At 43.6% G+C, this 19,565-nt stretch overlaps 1 protein-coding gene across 1 annotated transcript in view; it reads left to right on the forward strand.

Moving 5' to 3' along the window:
* The window catches only part of LOC120052157 (vesicle-fusing ATPase-like), a 37,629-nt gene that overhangs the window by 14,841 nt on the left and 3,223 nt on the right, over positions 1-19,565 (forward strand). The window contains exons 2-15 of the mRNA XM_038998990.1: positions 3,888-3,973; positions 4,510-4,609; positions 4,814-4,853; positions 5,097-5,263; positions 5,496-5,603; positions 5,919-5,994; positions 11,954-12,109; positions 12,364-12,563; positions 12,952-13,117; positions 14,454-14,528; positions 14,896-15,083; positions 18,585-18,680; positions 18,845-19,001; positions 19,290-19,423. Coding sequence (XP_038854918.1) covers positions 3,888-3,973; positions 4,510-4,609; positions 4,814-4,853; positions 5,097-5,263; positions 5,496-5,603; positions 5,919-5,994; positions 11,954-12,109; positions 12,364-12,563; positions 12,952-13,117; positions 14,454-14,528; positions 14,896-15,083; positions 18,585-18,680; positions 18,845-19,001; positions 19,290-19,423 — 1,749 coding nt within the window. The remainder of the gene's footprint in view (positions 1-3,887; positions 3,974-4,509; positions 4,610-4,813; positions 4,854-5,096; positions 5,264-5,495; positions 5,604-5,918; positions 5,995-11,953; positions 12,110-12,363; positions 12,564-12,951; positions 13,118-14,453; positions 14,529-14,895; positions 15,084-18,584; positions 18,681-18,844; positions 19,002-19,289; positions 19,424-19,565) is intronic.

The following is a 19,565-nucleotide window of genomic DNA, read 5'->3' on the forward strand; positions in this document are numbered from 1 at the left end:
TGGTTTCATGTAAAGATTGGTGTTGGGAGAACTGATCCCAAATCAGTTTGTGAAATAGATTGTGTATGCACTTTTTCTGGTGCCATTATGAAAATAACTGAGTAGCACCCGCCATTTGTCTTCAGAACAGCCTCAATTCGTCGAAGGATGGACTCTACAAGGTGTCGAAAGTGTTCCACAGGGATGCTGGCCCATATTGACGCCAATGCTTCCCACAGTTGTGTCAAGTTGTCTTGATGTCCTTCGGGTGTTAGACCATTCTTGATACATACGGAAAACTGTTGAGCGTGACAAACCCAGCAGCGTCACAGTTCTTGACACAAACCGGAGTGCCTGGCACCTACTACCATACCCCGTTCAAGGGCACTTAAATATTTTGTCTTGCCCATTCACCCTTTGAATGGCACACATATACGCAATCCATGTCTCAATTGTCTCAATGTTTTAAAATAATTATTTAACCTTTCTCCTCCCCTTCATCTACACTGATTGGAGTGGATTTAACAGGTGACATCAATAAGTGATCCTAAGTTTCACCTGGATTCACCTGGTCAGTCTATGGCATGGAAAGAGCAGGTGTCCTTAATGTTTTCTATACTCAGTTTAATTATGTTTCTACTGTATACATCGTTAAGCCTACCCATAGGCAAACCTGATACACTAGAGGGCTAGAGGCAGAGGTGAATGGCTCCTCCTACTGGCTGCATCCATACATATTTATCTCCAGCACAGACATCTGAATGGATACCTCCCCCAGGACTCCAGCTGATGGAATATTGAAAAGGGATTCCTGAAATAAGGCAGGAGAAAAAGCCTGGAGTGTTCTGTCCTACGAGACCGCAGGGCTGGGTGGGGCATCAAGATTTAGGATTGTGTGTGTGTGTGTGTGTGTGCGTGTGCGTGTGTGTGTGTGTGTGTGTGTATTTATACAGCAATCAGAAGACAGATCACTGAACACCCTCTATTCTTAGTCCTGAATTGCGCATAGCACCACCAATGAGCCATTTGTAATATATGTTTTGAATACAATCTAGAGGGTTTGTGGGGCGTGACTACTTTGAATTCAAATGGTGTCTCATTAAATGCATTGAGTTCTGTTATGAATGAAGGTATTTATGTGAGGGGTTTTATTCTTTGTACATTTTCAAAACCATGCAATGTCTTGCTTGTTTGTGCATGCTACAGCTCCTATTACCATTTGAATCAGCCATACATGACAGTAACCCTGGGGTTCCATCCATTCACTACATAAGATCACCAAAAATACAAAAGATTTCTGCCTCATGAAAATTCATATTAGTTCTCACATTAAGACAATAAAGCATATATGGCTGACAAATGACAATACTACCAGATTTGGGGTATACTTTATAGTAGGCGCTTAACTTGCTAAAAATTCACATTTCAAAAACAAGACTCTAGCCACAGAACAATTTATTTGGGCAGTGTATATTCACTGATGTCAAAATGTGCCCATGTTTTGGTGTAGTTCACTAAAGTGAGTGAAATGATAATGACCCCAACTCTGCCCCGCTCTGCATGCGCTTGCCACTTGCCACTGTCAAAGTGGTATTCCTTCGATTGTGAATCAATGCACCCGATGCTGCTTCAGCTCTCTGACAGACAGTGGTCCTGGCTGTCTCAATTCTCTGTCTTATGTCCTCCTCTTCCCCTCCCTCTTTGCTTGCGTACGTTGGCCCCCAGGTCGTAATATTTTTCAAGGTATGTATGTAAGTCATTTCCTCATGTATGAACTCCCACGCCACCCGCTAAACGTCTAATAGCTTAATTGGACAGTCAGTCGGCTTTACTGAAAGTAGCTTTATCCGCCTCGTCAACTCCCAAGGTCTTACGGAGGCTTCCCCCCTGCTGCCACTGCCACTGCTCTCACCCCTGGTAGTAACTGTCTCAGGAGAAACTATATACATATAATACATATTTCATCTGCCATTGCAAATCCATTGACTGAGTTGCAATGCAGAGAGGGAATATATTTGATTGAGTGCACAAACAATTAATTATCATCCATTACTCCTCCACTGCAGTTTCACTAAGAATGCTTAGACCTACTCTTGGACCGGGGTCAAACAGAAAAGCTTTAGCCTATTTACTTTTCTTCTGGCTGAGCGAGCGCTGGCGGTATGGTAGATGAAGGGGTAGACTAGACTGCATGTGATGATTTTAGAAATGGGGCAGGGCAGTGTGCCAGCACTGCAGTGCAATACGCACCTCTCTATTACTTGCCACAACCCAAGCATTCCCCTTGCTCCCAAACATTACGACTCCCAACACCCGCTGCCCTTGCTCTTCACTCTCCGCTCCGCAGCCGCCACCGCTCAAATGTCAGACAAGCAAGCATACACGGCAAGCCTGTGTCTATGAGTGAGCAAAATCAGAGATGGCTATGGCATGCCATAGGGTACATTTACAACAACGTATATGATTGTATAAAATCTAACTGAAATGAATGGCGATTCGTCTCCTCCTTATGGCCCTCAAGACCCAAACTAAGACCACACCTTATGACACCCAGAGGAAAATACAACCTATATAGATCCAAACCAAACCAGTTGTTATTTTAGTCCCACTTGGCTCTGACATTAGAGAAGTAAGGCAGCGAGTGTTGGACTTGCGTGTTATTTCACTCATACATGGCCATATAACTGACAAGATGGTATTCAAAGATGCATCTTGAGAACATGAGTTGAAAATCTACAAAGACCATGGTGTCATCATAGACCATCAGCCCAGACCCAGACCTCTGGCACTGGCCCAGACCAAGACTGTTTTTAAATGGTCTAGACTAGTCTTGAGATGAGGAACCCAAGATCAACTCTCTATCTCCCCTGATTTGTCTTAAAAGCTGGAATGTATATTGCATCATCATCCAGATCTTTCTGTCTTGATCTGAAAAGTGTATTTGTCGTCATGACAAACATGCTCTTGCTTTTTCTCATCTTTTCTCTTTAACTAACAGTGTTTAGAAGTTTGTCCTGTGTACCAAAGGGAAGGCTAAGTACTGCATAGTTTCCTTGGTACATTATGACAGTTCACAGGCAGTCTGAAAGCCATGCTCTTGGCAGCAAACAAGCTGATGAGATTCAGTGCCCTGAGAATCTCTTCATCTTTTCACTCTGTAACCTTTTCACTCAGGGAATTGTGCAAACAGAGCTATGTAAGAGAATGCCAATGTGGTAAATCCGTGCAATAATCTGACATAAGAATGTAGAAACTTCTCAACAAGAATTGTGTTTAGATAAGTTACCACAACTGAGAAAGAAGTGTTCTTTTGTTCTTTTGCTTTTATATTTTGTGTTTTGAATTTGTCTTTGGGTTTCATTGTATTTTGTATGTCATTCATTCATTCATTCATAGTCTTGTAACGACTGGAATAGATCCAAACAAATAAACTAACTAGCTAGCTAGCTGTATCTGCTGTCTTTTGCTGCTCTCTTGCATTGTCTGTTTCAGGGCTGGTTTATATCTATATTTGACTATCTTGTGATGTTGGACAAACATTGATGTTGCCTATGAGTTGAATTATGTTGAATTATGTGACATATCTACAGTATACTGTTGCATTGCTACAAAGTTGAATGGTTCGTTATATACCCTCACACCATTGTGTGAACTACCAGAATTTAACTGGATGTTTCTTAATGATTTTTGATAACTTCCAAGAGGCCATCATGGGTGTGTAACCTAAGTTCCATGATGATGCTACTAAATGTAAAATGAGTTTTCTTGGAAAATGGAAAGGAAATGCTGCGTCACCGCTCAACTACTAGAGTAATATCTCCCCTTCAACTTATCTCCCTTCCTCTCTCTCTCTCTCTCTCTCTCTCTCTCTCTTTCTCTCACTCTCTCTCTCTCTCTCTCTCCTGCAGACGATGCAAGCAGCACGATGCCCGACAGATGACCTATCGTTGACAAACTGTGCTGTGGTGAGCGAGAAAGATCTGCAGTCTGGACAGTGAGTAATCATCCTATACAGTATAGCCCTCTGTAGTCTGGAAAATCACACTACATCAGGGTTCCCCAACTTGCAGTTTTCTGAGCTTTTTTAAATATATTTTTTCACTGTTGGACATAAAATACTGTAAAAACACCTGGAAATTAGGAAATCTGCTCCTAAGTATTCCAACACATAATAGAGAGACGTGAATGCATACAAAAATGTAAGCCACGTTTGAAATTATATTTTAGTCAAACATACAAATTGTTATGTTCCGGCCCCCCAACGATCCACTCAAGAAAAAAATCAGACCACGGCTGAATCTAGTTGATGATCCCTGTCATATAATTAGTGCACAGTTTTTGCTGTGAAGTAATGCCGTTTTCTGATTTCATACTACAAACTATACTCTAATAATCATTCTAAAAAATCATTAGCAGATTAGCTGTTATGTGAAAAAAAGCAGTTGTAAATATGATATTCTATTGAGGTCATTTTGTTGCCTGTATATATGGAACAGATGTCCATGAGTCTCTCTAACCCTCTCTCTACAGACATGTGACTGTGAAGACTACGCCAACTCACAAGTTTGTGTTCACCACAAAAACCCACCATGCCATAGTCCCTGGCACTATCGCTTTCAGTCTCCCACAGGTAAAAAAACAAACATTGTATATTATACTGAATTGTCAATGTATTGTACAGTAGACCCATATATCTATTTCTAATCTTAATGAATTTTTCCAAATGTTCTCACTAAAATTCTAATATTTTAAGCTTACATGCCCCTCTTCTCTCTGTGCTGTGGCTCCCTGCAATTATTGGCTTACTTATCTCTCTTCTTTCTTTCTGTCTCAGAGGAAATGGGCCGGTCTGTCCATTGGACAGGAGGTGGAAGGTAATTCACTCCATTTCATTAATGAGTCTGAGGAAAAGAAAACTATGACCATAGCGCAAAGATATTGCCTCATTTGCACTGCACCCTGCACAGTCCCTAATATACTGTACTTTCACATCTTGACCACAGCCCATAGCTCACCTTAACATACAGTACCTATTTAAGTTTTGGCAGTACAGTATTTCTGAGAGTAGCAATTATACGGTACTAGAAACATATCTGACATGAGTCCTCTCCCCTCAGTGGCCAACTACAACTTTGACAAGTCCCAGCAGTGCATCGGTGCCATGACTATAGAGATTGACTTCCTCCAGAAGAAGAGCACGGACACCAGCCCCTACGACTCAGACAAGATGGCCAGCGAGTTCATCCAGCAGTTCAACAACCAGGGCTTCTCTGTCACCCAGCAGGTCAGTCAGAACAACAAACACTACAGCCGGTCACAACTCTTCACACATTTCCTGCACACTTCCCTTCCCTGGAGTTACAAGGAAAAAGACTGATGGCTTACATCAATCAAATGATTTTAGATGTGGGTAGGAGTGTACACTTGGGAGAATTGGAATGCAACCTAACACAGCCTTCCTCTCTCCTCTCATCCTCTCTCTTCTCATCCTCCTACTCGTCCCTTCCTCCCTACAGATGGTGTTTAGTTTCTGCGACAAGCTCTTTGGGCTGGTGATCAAAGAGCTTGAGGCCATGGACGCCAGCATCCTCAAGGGGGAGCCAGCATCAGGCAAGAAGCAGAAGGTACCCAGAGTTAACATTGACCTACTGCTGTAACAACTCAACCCTTCATGATATGGGCCCCTGTCGGAATTACCTCCCTTCCTTTAAGTAATTAATGATTAGAAATGACTGGACAGGTGAACACCAAGTGGGGGCGCCCATGCTTTCATCTGCCTCTTCATTTCGAATGTGGTCTCTATTTGACAAGAGAACATGCTGCTAGAGTGCTGGTCGAAGTCCAAAGGGAACTCTGCAGATTTGTACGAGTTTATTTGGAACAGTTATTTGTAATAACCAGTAGTTGGTAATAATTCCAATAATTCCTGTTTCCCTTAGATTGACATTGGCCTGCTGGTGGGGAACAGCCAGGTGGTTTTCGAGAAAGCAGAGAGCTCCTCCCTCACATTAGTTGGTAAGTTGCAGAGGAATCCATAGATTATGTAGGAGCTACAGTACAAGTCAAATGTTTGGATACACCTACTCATTCAAGGCTTTTTCATAATTTTTTAACTATTTCTACATTAGTAGAATAATAGTGAAGACATCAAAACTATGAAATAATACATATGGAATCATGTCGTAACCAAAAAAGTGCTAAACAAATCAAAATGTATTTTATATTTGAGATTCTTCAATGTAGCCACCCAAATTTGAGTCCAAATTTGAGATTTTTGGTTCCCACCGTTGTGTCTTTGTGAGATGCAGAGTAGGTGAACGGATGATCTCCGCATGTGTGGTTCCCACCGTGAAGCACGGAGGAGGAGGTGTGGTGTGGGGGTACTTTGCTGGTGACACTGTCAGTGATTTATTTAGAATTCAAGGCACACTTAACCAGCATGGCTAACACAGCATTCTGCAGCGATACGCAATCCCATCTGGTTTGTGTTTAGAGGGACAATAATTTGTTTTTCAACAGGACAATGACCCAACACACCTCCAGGCTGTGTAAGGGCTATTTGACCAAGAAGGAGAGTGATGGAGTGCTGCATCAGATGACCTGGCCTCCACAATCACCTGACCTCAACCCAATTGAGATGGTATGGGATGAGTTGGACAGCAGAGTGAAGTAAAAATCCAACAAGTGCTCAGCATATGTGGGAACTCCTTCAAGACTGTTGGAAAAGCATTCCAGGTGAAGCTGGTTGAGAGAATGTCAAGAGTGTGCAAAGCTGTCTTCAAGGCAAAAGGTGGCTACTTTGAAGAATCTAAAATATTAAATATATTCTTTAACACTTTTTTGCTTACTACATGATTCCATGTGTTATTAGATTTGATGTCTTCACTATTATTCTACAATGTAGAACATAGTAAAACTAAAGAAAAACTCTTGAATGAGTAGGTGTGTCTAAACTTTTGACTGGTACTGTATATCTAACTATTACACAAGATGGCACCACAACAGGCACATCTTTTTGCACCGTTCAAATTCAAACAAACAGTGCACTCGGAAAGTATTCAGACCCCTTCCCCTTTTCCACATTTTGTTACTTTACAGCCTTATTCTAAAATTGATTAAATAATGTTTTCCCTCGGCAATCCACAAAAAAATACCCCATAATGACACAACAAAAACAGTTTTTTAGAAAATGTTCACATTTATTAGAAATAAAAAACAGAAATACCTTATTTACATGAGTATTCAGACCCTTTGCTATGAGACTTGAAATTGAACTCAGGTGCATCCTGTTTCCATTGATTATCCTTGAGATGTTTCTACAACTCGATTGGAGTCCACCTGTGGTAAATTCAATTGATTGGACATGATTTGGAAAGGCACAAACATGTCTATATAAGGTCTGACAGTTGACAGTGCATGTCAGAGCAAAAACCAAGCCATGAGGTCGAAGGAATTGTCCGTAAAGCTCAGAGACTGGATTGTGTCGAGGCACAGATCTGGAGAAGGGTACAAAAACATTTCTGCAGCATTGAAGGTCCCCAAGAGCAAAGTGGCCTCTGTCATTCTTAAATGGAAGAAGTTTGAAACCACCAAGACTCTTCCTAGAGCTGGCCTCCCAGCCAAACTGAGCTATCGGGGGAGAAAGACCTTGGTCAGGAAGGTGACCAAGAACCTGATGGTCACTCTGACAGAGCTCCAGAGTTGCTCTGTGGAGATGGGAGTACATTCCAGAAGGACAACTATCTCTGCAGCACTCCACCAATAAGGCCTTTATGGTAGAGTGGCCAGACGGTAGAGTGGCCACTCCTCAGTAAAAGGAACATGACAGCCGGCTTGGAGTTTGCCAAAAGGCACCCAAAGGACTCTCAGGCCATGAGAAACAAGATTCTCTGGTCTGATGAAGCCAAGATTGAACTCTTTGACTTGAATGCCAAGCATCACATCTGGAGGAAACCTGGCACCATCCCTACAGTGAACTGTGGTGTTGGCAGTATCATGCTGTGGGGATGTTTTTCAGCGGCAGGGACTGGGAGACTAATAAGGATCGAGGGAAAGGTTAACGGAGCAAAATACAGAAATCCTTGATGAAAACCTGCTTGATGAAAGAGTGCTCAGGGCCTCAGACTGGGGAGAAGGTTCACCTTCCAACAGGACAACGACCCAAATCACACAGCCAAGAAAATGCAGGAGTGGCTTCGGGTCAAGTCTTTGTGTAGCCCAGCCAGAGCCCGGACTTGAACCCATCAAACATCTCTGGAGAGACCTGAAAATAGCTGTGCAGCGACGCTCCCCATCAAACCTGACAGAGCTTGAGAGAATCTGCAGAGAAGATTGGGAGAAACTCCCCAAATACAGATGTGCCAAGCTTGCAGCGTCATACCCAAGAACACTCGAGGCTGTAATCGCTGCCAAAGGTGCTTCAACAAAGTACTGAGTAAATGGTCTGAAAATGTTATATTTCAGTTTCTTTGTCATTATGGGGTATTGTGTGTAGATTGATGAGGGAAAAAGCGATTTAATCAATTTTAGAATAAGGCTGTAATAAAAGGTGGGGTCTGAATACTTACTGAATGCACTGATAACACTCTGTGTCCATGGGATAGCCATGTCCATGGGAGAGCCATCTTCTGCATCATTAACTACCTTGAACTACATTGGACTATGTGCAAACTGGAAAAAGCTTATCCATTTATTGTAGTTGGGGACTTTAATAAAGGAAATCTGAGGAAACGCTACTGAAATTCGAGCAACACATTTGTGCTACACGCACAACACGGACCCTGGATCATTGCTACTCTCCCTTTCGGGATGGCTCAAGGCCCTCCCCCGCCCTCCCTTCGGCAAATCAGATCACGCCTCCATTCTGCTCCTCCCCACCTATAGGCAGGAACTTGAACAGGAAGCTCCCGTGGAAAGGACTGTTCAACGTTGGTCTGACGAATCGGAATCTATGCTTCAAGATTGTTTTGATCACGCAGACTGTGAAATGTTCTGGGTTGCCTCTGAGAATACTGTAGTATCAACGTATACACTGACGGGGTTCAACAGGAAGTGCATGGATGATGGTCTTCCCACTGTGACAATTAGAACTTATCCCAAAACTGTGGATAGATGGAAGTATTTGTGCAAAATTGAAAGCGCGAATCACCGCATTTAACCATGGCAAGATGACTTGGAACATGGACGTGTACAAACAGACCAACTACTACCTCCGTAAAGCAATCAAAGAGGCAAAACGATAGTACAGGTACAAAGTGGCGTCGCAATTCAACGGCTCAGACACGAGACAAATGTGTCAGGGACTCCAGACAATCACAGATTATGAAGGGAAAGCCATCCAGCTCGCGGACACTGAAACCTGACTCCCGGATGAGATAAACATCTTCGCCCATTTAGAGGAAAACAACATTGAGCTGCCGACGCGGGCTCCTCTGTACCCAAGAAAGTGAATGTAACTGAACTAAATTACTTTGAGAGGCTAGTTAAGGACCATATCACCGCCATCTTACCCAACACTCTAGAATCACTATAATTCTCATATCGCCGCAACAGATCCACGGACAACACAATCGCCATTGCACTGCACACTGCCCTATCCCACCTGGACAAGAGAAATACATATGTAAGAATGTTGTTCATCAACTACAACTCAGCCTTCAACACCATAGTGCCCTCCAAGCTCATCACTAAGCTCAGGGCCCTGGTTCTCCCTGTGCAACTGCGTCCTGGACGTCCTGAAGGGGTTGACCCCAAGTGGTGAAGGTAGGCAACAACACCTCTGCCACGCTGATCCTCAACTCGGGGTCCCCACAGGCGTGCATGCTCAGCCCCTCCTGTACTCATTGTTCATCCATTACTGCCTGGCCACGCACGTTTTCAACTCATCAAGTTTAATGATGACACAACATTGGTAGGCCTGATTACCAACAACGATGAGACAGCCTACAGGGAGAAGGTGAGCGCCCTCAACATCAAGAAAACGAAGGAGCTGATTGTGGATTACAGAAGACAGCAGAGAGAGCATGGCCCCATCCACACCAACAGGGTCGCAGTGGATAGGGTAAAAAGCTTTAAGTTTCTCACCGTGCTCATCACTGAAACCTGAATAGGTACATTCACACAGACATCGTGGTGATGAAGGTGCAACAGTGTCTCTTCAACCTCAGGATGCTGAAGAAATTAAGCTTTGCCCTTACAATTTTCTGTAGATGCACCATTGAGAGCATTCCTGTCAGGCAATATCACCGTCTAGAAGGGCAATTGCACTGTCCAGAGGGTGGTGGAATCTCCAGAGGGTGGTGTGGTCCGCCCAACGCATCGCCCCGGGGCACACTGCCTGCACACTGCCTCCAGGACATCTACAGCACCCGGTGTCACAGGAAGGCCAGCCACCCTAGCCACGGCCTGTTCACCCCGCTACCATCTAGAAGGCGGAGACAGTACAGGTGCATCAAATCTTGGACCGAGAGACTGAGAAACAGCTCCTATCTCTAGGCCATCAGACTGTTTAACAGTCACCAATAGCCTTAGTCACTGTTCTAGTCAACTACCACCCGGTATTCTACTCTGCACCTTAGAGACTGCTGCCCTATATACATACAGTAGATAGTCATTGGACACTGGTCACTTTAATAATGTTTACATACTGTTTTACCCACTTTATATGTATATACTGTGTTGTAGTCATGTCTCATCCTATATAACTACTGCTGTACACACTCTTTCTATTCAGATATATACACTACCTTTCAAAAGTTTGGGGTCACTTCGAAATGTCCTTGTTTTTTAAATAAAAGCACATTTTTTGTCCATTGAAATAACATCAAATTGATCAGAAATACAGTGTAGACATTGTTAATGTTGTAAATTACTATTGTAGCTGGAAACGGGTGATTTCTACATAAACGTAGAGGCCCATTATCAGCAACCATCACTCCTGTGTTCCAATGGCACATTGTGTTAGCTAATCCAAGTTTATCATTTTAAAAGGCTAATTGATCATTAGAAAACCCTTTTGCAATTATGTTAGCAAGGCTGAAAACTGTTGTTCTGATTAAAGAAGCAATAAAAATTGGCCTTCTATAGACTAATTGAGTATCTGGAGCATCAGCATTTGTGGGTTCGATTACAGGCTCAAAATGGCCAGTCTGAGATATTACTTTTTCTTTGCAACTCTGCCTCGAAGGCCAGCATCCCGGAGTTGCCTCTTCACTGTTGCTGTTGAGACTGGTGTTTTGCGGGTACTATTTCATGAAGCTGCCAGTTGAGGACTTGTGAGGCGTCTGTTTCTCTGCTCCAGATACTCAACTAGTCTAAAGAATGCCAGTTTTATTGCTTCTTTAATCAGGACAACAGTTTTCAGCTGTGCTAACAATTGCAAAAGGGTTTTCTAATGATCAATTAGCCTTTTAAAATTATAAACATGGATTAGCTAATGTAGATATTCCATAAAAAATCAGCCGTTTCCAGCTACAATAGCCATTTACAACATTAACAATGTCTACACTGTATTTGTGATCAATTTCATGTTATTTTACTGGACAAAAAAAAAAAAAACTTTCAAAAACAAGGACATTTCTAAGTGACCCCAAATATATTCCGGTCTCTGACATTGCTCGTTCTGATATTTCTTAATTTCTTTATTTTTCTGGATAATGTGTGTTGTTGATTTATTTTTTAAATTGTCATTGCTAGGTATTACTGCACTGTTGGAGCTATAAGCCACAAGAATTTACCTGCACCTGTTATAACGTCTGCAAATCTGTCTACGCAAGCAATGAACTTTGATTAGATTTTTTATTTGATTTGTCAAAATATACTTTGAGACCAAATTGACCAAGATTGATCAAATCCTGCAACCATTGGAAATTAACCATTCTTTATCCATTGTTACAGTTTTCATTGTAATATCTATTTGGGTAAGTTTTTAATGCATTTTAAATAACGTTGTATTTGATTCCTCTCTGCCCACTAGGCAAGGCCAAGACCAAAGAGCAGCGTCAGTCCATCATCAACCCGGACTGGAACTTTGAGCGCATGGGCATTGGTGGTCTGGACAAGGAGTTCTCTGACATCTTCCGCCGAGCCTTCGCCTCTCGTGTCTTCCCTCCTGACATCGTGGAACAGATGGGTAAGGCTCCCCACTCCGTAGTCTTAGTTAGATCATGCAGTACTACCTACAGTGCGGGCACAAAAAAGTTAAGGTTGAGCCGCGGTATTGGCAGAACAAATGCATGTGCAACATGGCGTCTCTCAGTGCCTCCTAGTGATAATTTGTCACAAACTAAATTGTCTGTGTACACAACTGGAGCATGCTGTGCTTTCAAAGATTCAGAGATTGTCTATCGACCAACGTTTCTCAGTCATTGTTCCATTGCGCCCAAGGTTGTAAGCACGTGAAGGGAATCCTTCTCTTCGGGCCTCCTGGTTGTGGTAAGACTCTGATGGCCAGGCAGATTGGCAAGATGCTCAACTCCCGCGAACCCAAGATCGTCAACGGCCCTGAGATCCTCAACAAGTTTGTGGGAGAGTCTGAGGCCAACATCCGCAAGCTCTTCGCAGACGCAGAAGAGGAGCAGAAGAGGGTGAGTGGCCAGCCGCCATCTTTTTTTTGATGACCACAAGTTATTAATCTAACTAAAATATCCATCCACGGCCTCCTGAGTGGCGCAGCTTTCTAAGGCACAGCATTGCAGTGTTTGAGGCGTCACTACAGACCGGGGTTCGATAGCCGGCTATGGCCCGGAAGACCCATGAGGGCGACACACAATTGACCCAGTGTCGTCTGGGTTAGGGGAGGGTTTGGCCGGTCAGGAAGGCCTTGTCCCATCGCGCTCTAGCGACTCCTTGTCCATCCACAATGAGAAAATCACAAACAAATGTTATACGTCCATGCATGACTGCATGACATGTCTCTCTCTCTTTTTCTCTTCATCCACTCTGCCTACTCTCCCCTCTCTTCTCTCGTCCTAGCTGGGTGCTAACAGTGGTCTGCACATAATCATCTTTGATGAGCTGGATGCCATCTGTAAGCAGAGAGGTACTGGGCAGGGCAGTACAGGAGTCCACGACACGGTGGTCAACCAGCTGCTGTCCAAGATAGACGGAGTAGAGCAGCTCAACAACATCCTGGTCATAGGTAGATAGTAGTACACTCTTCTATAACATACTGGTCATAGATAGTTAGTGGTACGCTGTCCTATAAATCAAATCAAAATCAAATTTTATTAGTCACATGTGCCAAATAAAACAGGTGTTGACCTTACAGTGAAATGCTTACTTACGAGCCCCTAAACAACAATGCAGTTTATAAAAAATATGAATAAGAAATAAAAGTAACAAGTAATTAAAGAGCAGCAGTAAAATAACAATAGCGAGACTATATACAGGGGGTGTACCGGTACAGAGTCAATGTGCGGGGGCACCGGTTAGTTGAGGTAAAATGTACATGTAGGTAGAGTTATTAAAGTGACTATTCATAGATGATAACAACAGAGAGTAGCAGCAGTATAAAAGGGGGGGGGGGGGCAATGCAAATAGTCTGGGTGGCCATTTGATTAGATGTTCAGGAGTCTTATGGCTTGGGGGTAGAAGCTGTTTAGAAGCCTCATGGATTAAAAATAATTGGTGCTTCGGTACCGCTTGCCATGTGGTAGCAGAGAGAACAGTCTATGACTAGGGTGGCTGGAGTCTTTGACCATTTTTAGGGCCTTCCTCTGACATCGCCTGGTATAGAGGTCCTGGATGGCAGGAAGCTTGGCCCCAGTGATGTACTGGGCCGTACGCACTACCCTCTGTAGTGCCTTGCGGTCACAGGCCGAGCAGTTGCCATACCAGGTAGTGATGCAACCAGTCAGCATGCTCTCGATGGTGCAGCTGTAGAACCTTTTGTGGATCTGAGGACCCATGCCAAATCTTTTCAGTCTCCTGAGGGGAAATAGATTTTGTCCGTGCCCTCTTCACGACTGTCTTGGTGTGTTTGGTGATGTGGACACCAAGGAACATGAAGTTCTCAACCTGCTCCACTACAGCCATGCAGTCATGAGTGAACAGGGAGTACAGGAGGGGACTGAGCACGCACCCCCGAGGGGCCCCTGTGTTGAGGATCAGCATGGCAGATGTGTTGTTACCTACCCTTACCACCTGGGTGGCTGCCCGCCAGGAAGTCCAGGATCCAGTTGCAGAGGGAGTAGTTTTTTCCCAGGGTCCTTAGCTTATTGATGAGCTTTGAGGGCACTATGGTGTATAACATACTGGTCATCGTAACACACATACTGGTCATAGTACGCTGTCCTATAATAGAATACTTGTTATAGTTGTTGAACTTTGCTGAACATCTAGATGTAATTTGAGGTATAGATACGAATCTCACCTTAAGCCTCACATAGCACCAGAAATGAATACATGACTCTGGTTTAACTAGTAACTCGATCTTTATATTTATATCCACCTTACTCTATTTCTTTTCCCCACAGGGATGACCAACAGGCCTGACCTGATAGATGATGCTCTGATGAGGCCTGGCAGGTTTGAGGTCAAGATGGAGATCGGTAATTATTTTTAATTGAACTTTTATTCAACTAGGCAAGTCAGTTTAGAACAAATTCTTATTTACAATGATGGCATACCCCGGCCAATCCCAGACGACGCTGGGCCAATTGTGCGCCACCCTATGGGACTCCCAATCACGGCCGGATGTGATGCAGCCAGGAATCGAACCAGGTACTGCCGTGATGCCTCTTGCACTGAGATGCAGTGTCTTCGACCACTGCGCCACTCGGGTGTGCCTTCTCCTTTATCCTGGGTTGTTCCTTTTCGTATGTTCCACCACCCTTTTTTGTATTATTGTTGTGACCTCTCTCCCTCCCTGAATGCATTTTTACCACTTTCATTCTTCCTTCCCTCCCTCCCTCTCAGGTCTTCCGGATGAGAAGGGGCGTGTTCAGATTCTCAACATTCACACTAATAAGATGCGTGACTTCGGCCTGCTGGCTCCTGATGTGGACGTGAAGGAGCTGGCTGCCGGGACCAAGAACTACAGTGGTGCTGAACTGGAGGGACTTGTCAGAGCTGCTCAATCAACAGCCATGAACCGCCACATTAAGGTTAGAGTCCAACCAATCAACAAACATGAACATCCATGATACGCTTAGACCAGTGGTTCCCAAACTTTTTATAGTCCTGTACCCCTTCAAACATTCAACCTCCAGCTGTGTATCCCCTCTAGCACCAGGGCCAGCGCACTATCAAATGTTGTTTTTTGCCTTCATTCTAAGCCTGCTACACACACACTATACATTTATTAAACATAAGAATGAGTGAGTTTTTGTCACAACCCGGCTCGTGGGAAGTGACAAAGAGCTCTTATAGGACCAGGGCACAAATAATAATATAATAATAATCAATAATTTTGCTCTTTTATTTAACCATCTTACATCTTATTTGTTCATCGAAAATTAGGAATAAGTCACCACAGGTTAATGAGAAGGGTGTGCTTGAAAGAATGCACATAACTGCAATGTTGGGTTGTATTGGAAACACTCAGTCTTAAATAATTTTCCACACTGTCACGCCCTGACCTTAGAGATCCTTTTAATTCTCTATTTGGTTAGGTCAGGGTGTGACTAGGGTGGGCAATCTATGTTTTCTATTTCTTTATTGGCCGGGTATGGTTCCCAATCAGAGGCAGCTGTCTATCGTTGTCTCTGATTGGGGATCATACTTAGGCAGCTTTTTCCACCTGTAGTTTGTGGGATCTTGTTTTTGGTTCTGTGCTGTTTAGCCCTACTAGACGTGATGTTTCGTTTTGTATTTGTTGTTTTTTTGGTGTTCATTTAATAAATTTAAATGTACGCCTACCATGCTGCACCTTGGTCTGATCCTTCCATCAACGAACGTAACACACACGCTGTCACGATCGTCTTCAAGGAAATGACCGGACCAAGGTGCAACGTGGTAAGGGTACATTCTTTTATTTTAAATGTCGCCAACAATAAACAACAAAAAGAACGTGAAGCTCTGTAAGGCTATACATGCCACTAACAAAGACAACAACCCACAAATGAGAAAAGGAAAAAAGGCTGCCTAAGTCTGATTCCCAATCAGAGACAACGATAGACAGCTGTCCCTGATTGAGAATCATACCCGGCCAAAAACAAAGAACCAGAAAGCATAGACTTTCCCACCCGAGTCACACACTGACCAAACAAACATAGAGAATAAAAGGATCTCTACAGTCAGGGCGTGACACACACAGTCTGAGCCTGTATTTAGTTTTCATGCTAGTGAGGGCCGAGAATCTACTCTCACATAGGTACGTGATTGCAAAGGGCATCAGTGTCTTAACAGCGCGATTTTCCAAGGCATGACACTCTGAGCACAGCCCAATCCAGAAATCTGGCAGTAGCTTCTGATTAAATTAAATTTTCACAGAACCGCTTGTTGCAATTTCTATGAGGCTCTCTTGTTCGGTAAGTGGACTGGAGGCAGGGCATGAAACGGATAATGAATCCAGTTGTTTGTGTCATCCGTTTCGGGAAAGTACCTGCGTAATTGCACACCCAACTCACTCAGGTGCTTCACTATATCACATTTGACATTGTCCATAAGCTTGAGTTCATTTGCACACAAAAATCATACAATGATGGAAAGACCTGTGTGCTGTCCTTGTTAATGCAGACAGAGAAGAGCTCCAACTTCTTAATCACAGCCTCAATTTTGTCCAACACATTGAATATAGTTGCAGAGAGTCCCTGTAATCCTAGATTCAGATCATTCAGGAGAGAAAAAACATCACTCAGATAGGCCAGTCGTATGAGAATCTCGTCATCATGCAAGCAGTCAGATAAGTGAAAATTATGGTCAGTAAAGAAAACTTTAAGCTTGTCTTTCAATTAAAAAAAACATGTCAACTTTTTCCCTTGATAACCAGCGCACTTCTGTATGTTGTAAAAGCGTTACATGGTTGCTGCCCATATCATTGCTTTGTCCAGAAAATACACAAGAGTTCAGGGGCCTTGCTTTAATAAAGTTAACCATTTTCACTGTAGTGTCCAAAACGTTTTTCAAGCTGTCAGGCATTCCCTTGGCAGCAAGAGACTCTCGGTGGATGCTGCAGTGTACCCAAATGGTATCGGGAGCAACTGCTTGCACACTCGTTACCACTCCACTATGTCTCCCATATACCAGGAGCTGTGCCAGACCCGCCAAGTCTGTTGACTCATCCAGCTGTAACGCATAGAATTCACTGGCTTGTATGCGAAGCAGTAATTGTTTCAAAACATCTCCTGCCATGTCACTGATGCATCGTGAAACAGTGTTGTTTGATGAAGGCATTGTCTGTATAGCTTTTGGCCTTTTCCCCCAGCATTGGACCAGCCATATCCGCGGCAGCAGGAAAAATTTGGTCCTCCACAATAGCATATGGCTTGCCTGTCCTAGCCACTCAGTAGCTCACCATATAAGACGCTTCTTGCCCCTTCTTATTAATGGTATCTGTTGCTTTTATACATGTCTTACTTCTAGAAATTCATCTGAATTCTCGCTCAAAAAACTCCTGTGGCTTATTTTTCAAATTGGCATGTTTTGTTTCTAAATGTCTGCACAAGAGTGAAGGTTTCATCGAGTTGTGAGATAGTACTTTTGCACATATAACACACTGTGGCTGAGGAAAGGCACTACTCCCAATATAAGTCAACCCCAAATCAATGTAGTTCATATTTGCGCCTCTTAGATGGTCCAACGTCCCTGTCTGTTGTTCGGTGCTTTCCCGGGTAAGGGGGCAGTAACTCTTCGGCTGTATCAGATTCACAACTGTCAGTGTCCATGCTAGCTGGGCTAACAACAAATGTAGAATTACTGATGCTAGCATTGGATGTGCTCGTGGAAGCAGAACAACTTGTGTCGTCGACAGGTGCAGGTATAGTACTGCTGGTAGTAGCAGAAATACCAGTAGCGCTGGTATGTGTCTCTATGGACGCGGGCCTTACGTTTTTTAACCATTTATCAATTTTCAAGCAAACGGAATGAGCAGCAGTTGCGTTTGGCTACATACGGACTGTTAGGGGAATTTCCCACGAGAGAGTAACGGTTAATGTGATTGGATGTTAATTATTTGACTAGGCTACCTGTATTTGACATTGTGTTGTTATTTCGCTGGACACTAGATGGTTTAATTTTATTTTTGGCAGTGAAACGAGGCTACTCAGTCAAGGGAAAAACCTCACCCAAATGTATAGCCCTGTTGGAAAATATAAATGGACTGTTTGAAAATGTATATATATATAAATATATATTTAATTTTTTTAATTATTTTTTAATTAAAAAAAAAAGTGAGTTACATTTTTATTTGGCGCGTACCACGCAATGCCATCGGGGTTTGCCAAATAAAAATGTAATTCACATTCTGGGAATCTGGGAATACCTGTCTGGGAATACCTGGCTTAGACTATCCAATTGACAGCTTTGAACACACATGACATGGTTAGACTCCACCCCTTAGCAATGTGCTTTTAGGGGCTTTTATTCATCTCTGCCATAACTGTCCTTTGTTAAGTCTACTGTATATCACAGTCAGATCAGACTGATATTTATTTATGTGGTTCCAGGCCACAGCCACAGTGGAGGTTGACACAGAGAGAGCCGAGAAGCTGCAGGTCACCAGAAGCGACTTCATGGGCTCCCTGAACAATGACATTAAACCAGTAAGTATCTCTCTACTATATGTATATTTACGAAGGACAGTAGACGAAGTGAATAGGGTGTTATTTGAGATTGACCCTTAGACTATCATTCCAATCCTAAAAAGTTCTGCCCACTCCCACTCCCCCTCCTCTTTATCCTCATCCTCCCCCTCTTCCTCCCCCAGGCATTTGGTTCCAACCAGGAGGACTACGCCAGCTACATCATGAATGGCATCATCAAGTGGGGCGACCCTGTGACCCGTGTGCTGGATGACGGGGAGCTGCTAGTGCAGCAAACCAAGAACAGCGACCGCACACCACTGGTGGCTGTGCTACTGGAGGGTAGGCCTGACCACACACACACACACACACACACACACACACACACACACACACACACACACACACACACACACACACACACACACACACACACACACACACACACACACACACACACACACACACACACACACACACACACACACACGTGTGAGCGAACACACATATACACATGCAAGTGAGCGTAGGCACATGCAGGTGGAGCTCACACACTTAAGCACACACACAGTTGAAAAACAGCCCCCCCTCTCTCTCTAACAGTCTTTATTTGTCCATCTGTCCTCTTAGGACCCCCTCACAGTGGAAAGACGGCCCTGGCTGCCCAAATCTCGGAGAGCTCAGAGTTCCCCTTCATCAAGATCTGTTCCCCGGACAAGATGATCGGTTTCTCCGAAAACTCCAAGTGCCTGGCTATCAAGAAGGTGGATGTGCACCATGAAAGAAAGATAGATACCTGCATACTGTTGAATGCTCCTGCAGTTTTATTAAGTGTTTTGACCTCAATGTCTTTGTAAGGCTGGCACCATGCCTATAGAAAGAGATGGCCACTGTGCCAGAATCTGG

This window comes from Salvelinus namaycush, chromosome 8 (genome assembly GCF_016432855.1).
Source record: "Salvelinus namaycush isolate Seneca chromosome 8, SaNama_1.0, whole genome shotgun sequence".
Lineage (NCBI taxonomy): Eukaryota > Metazoa > Chordata > Actinopteri > Salmoniformes > Salmonidae > Salvelinus > Salvelinus namaycush.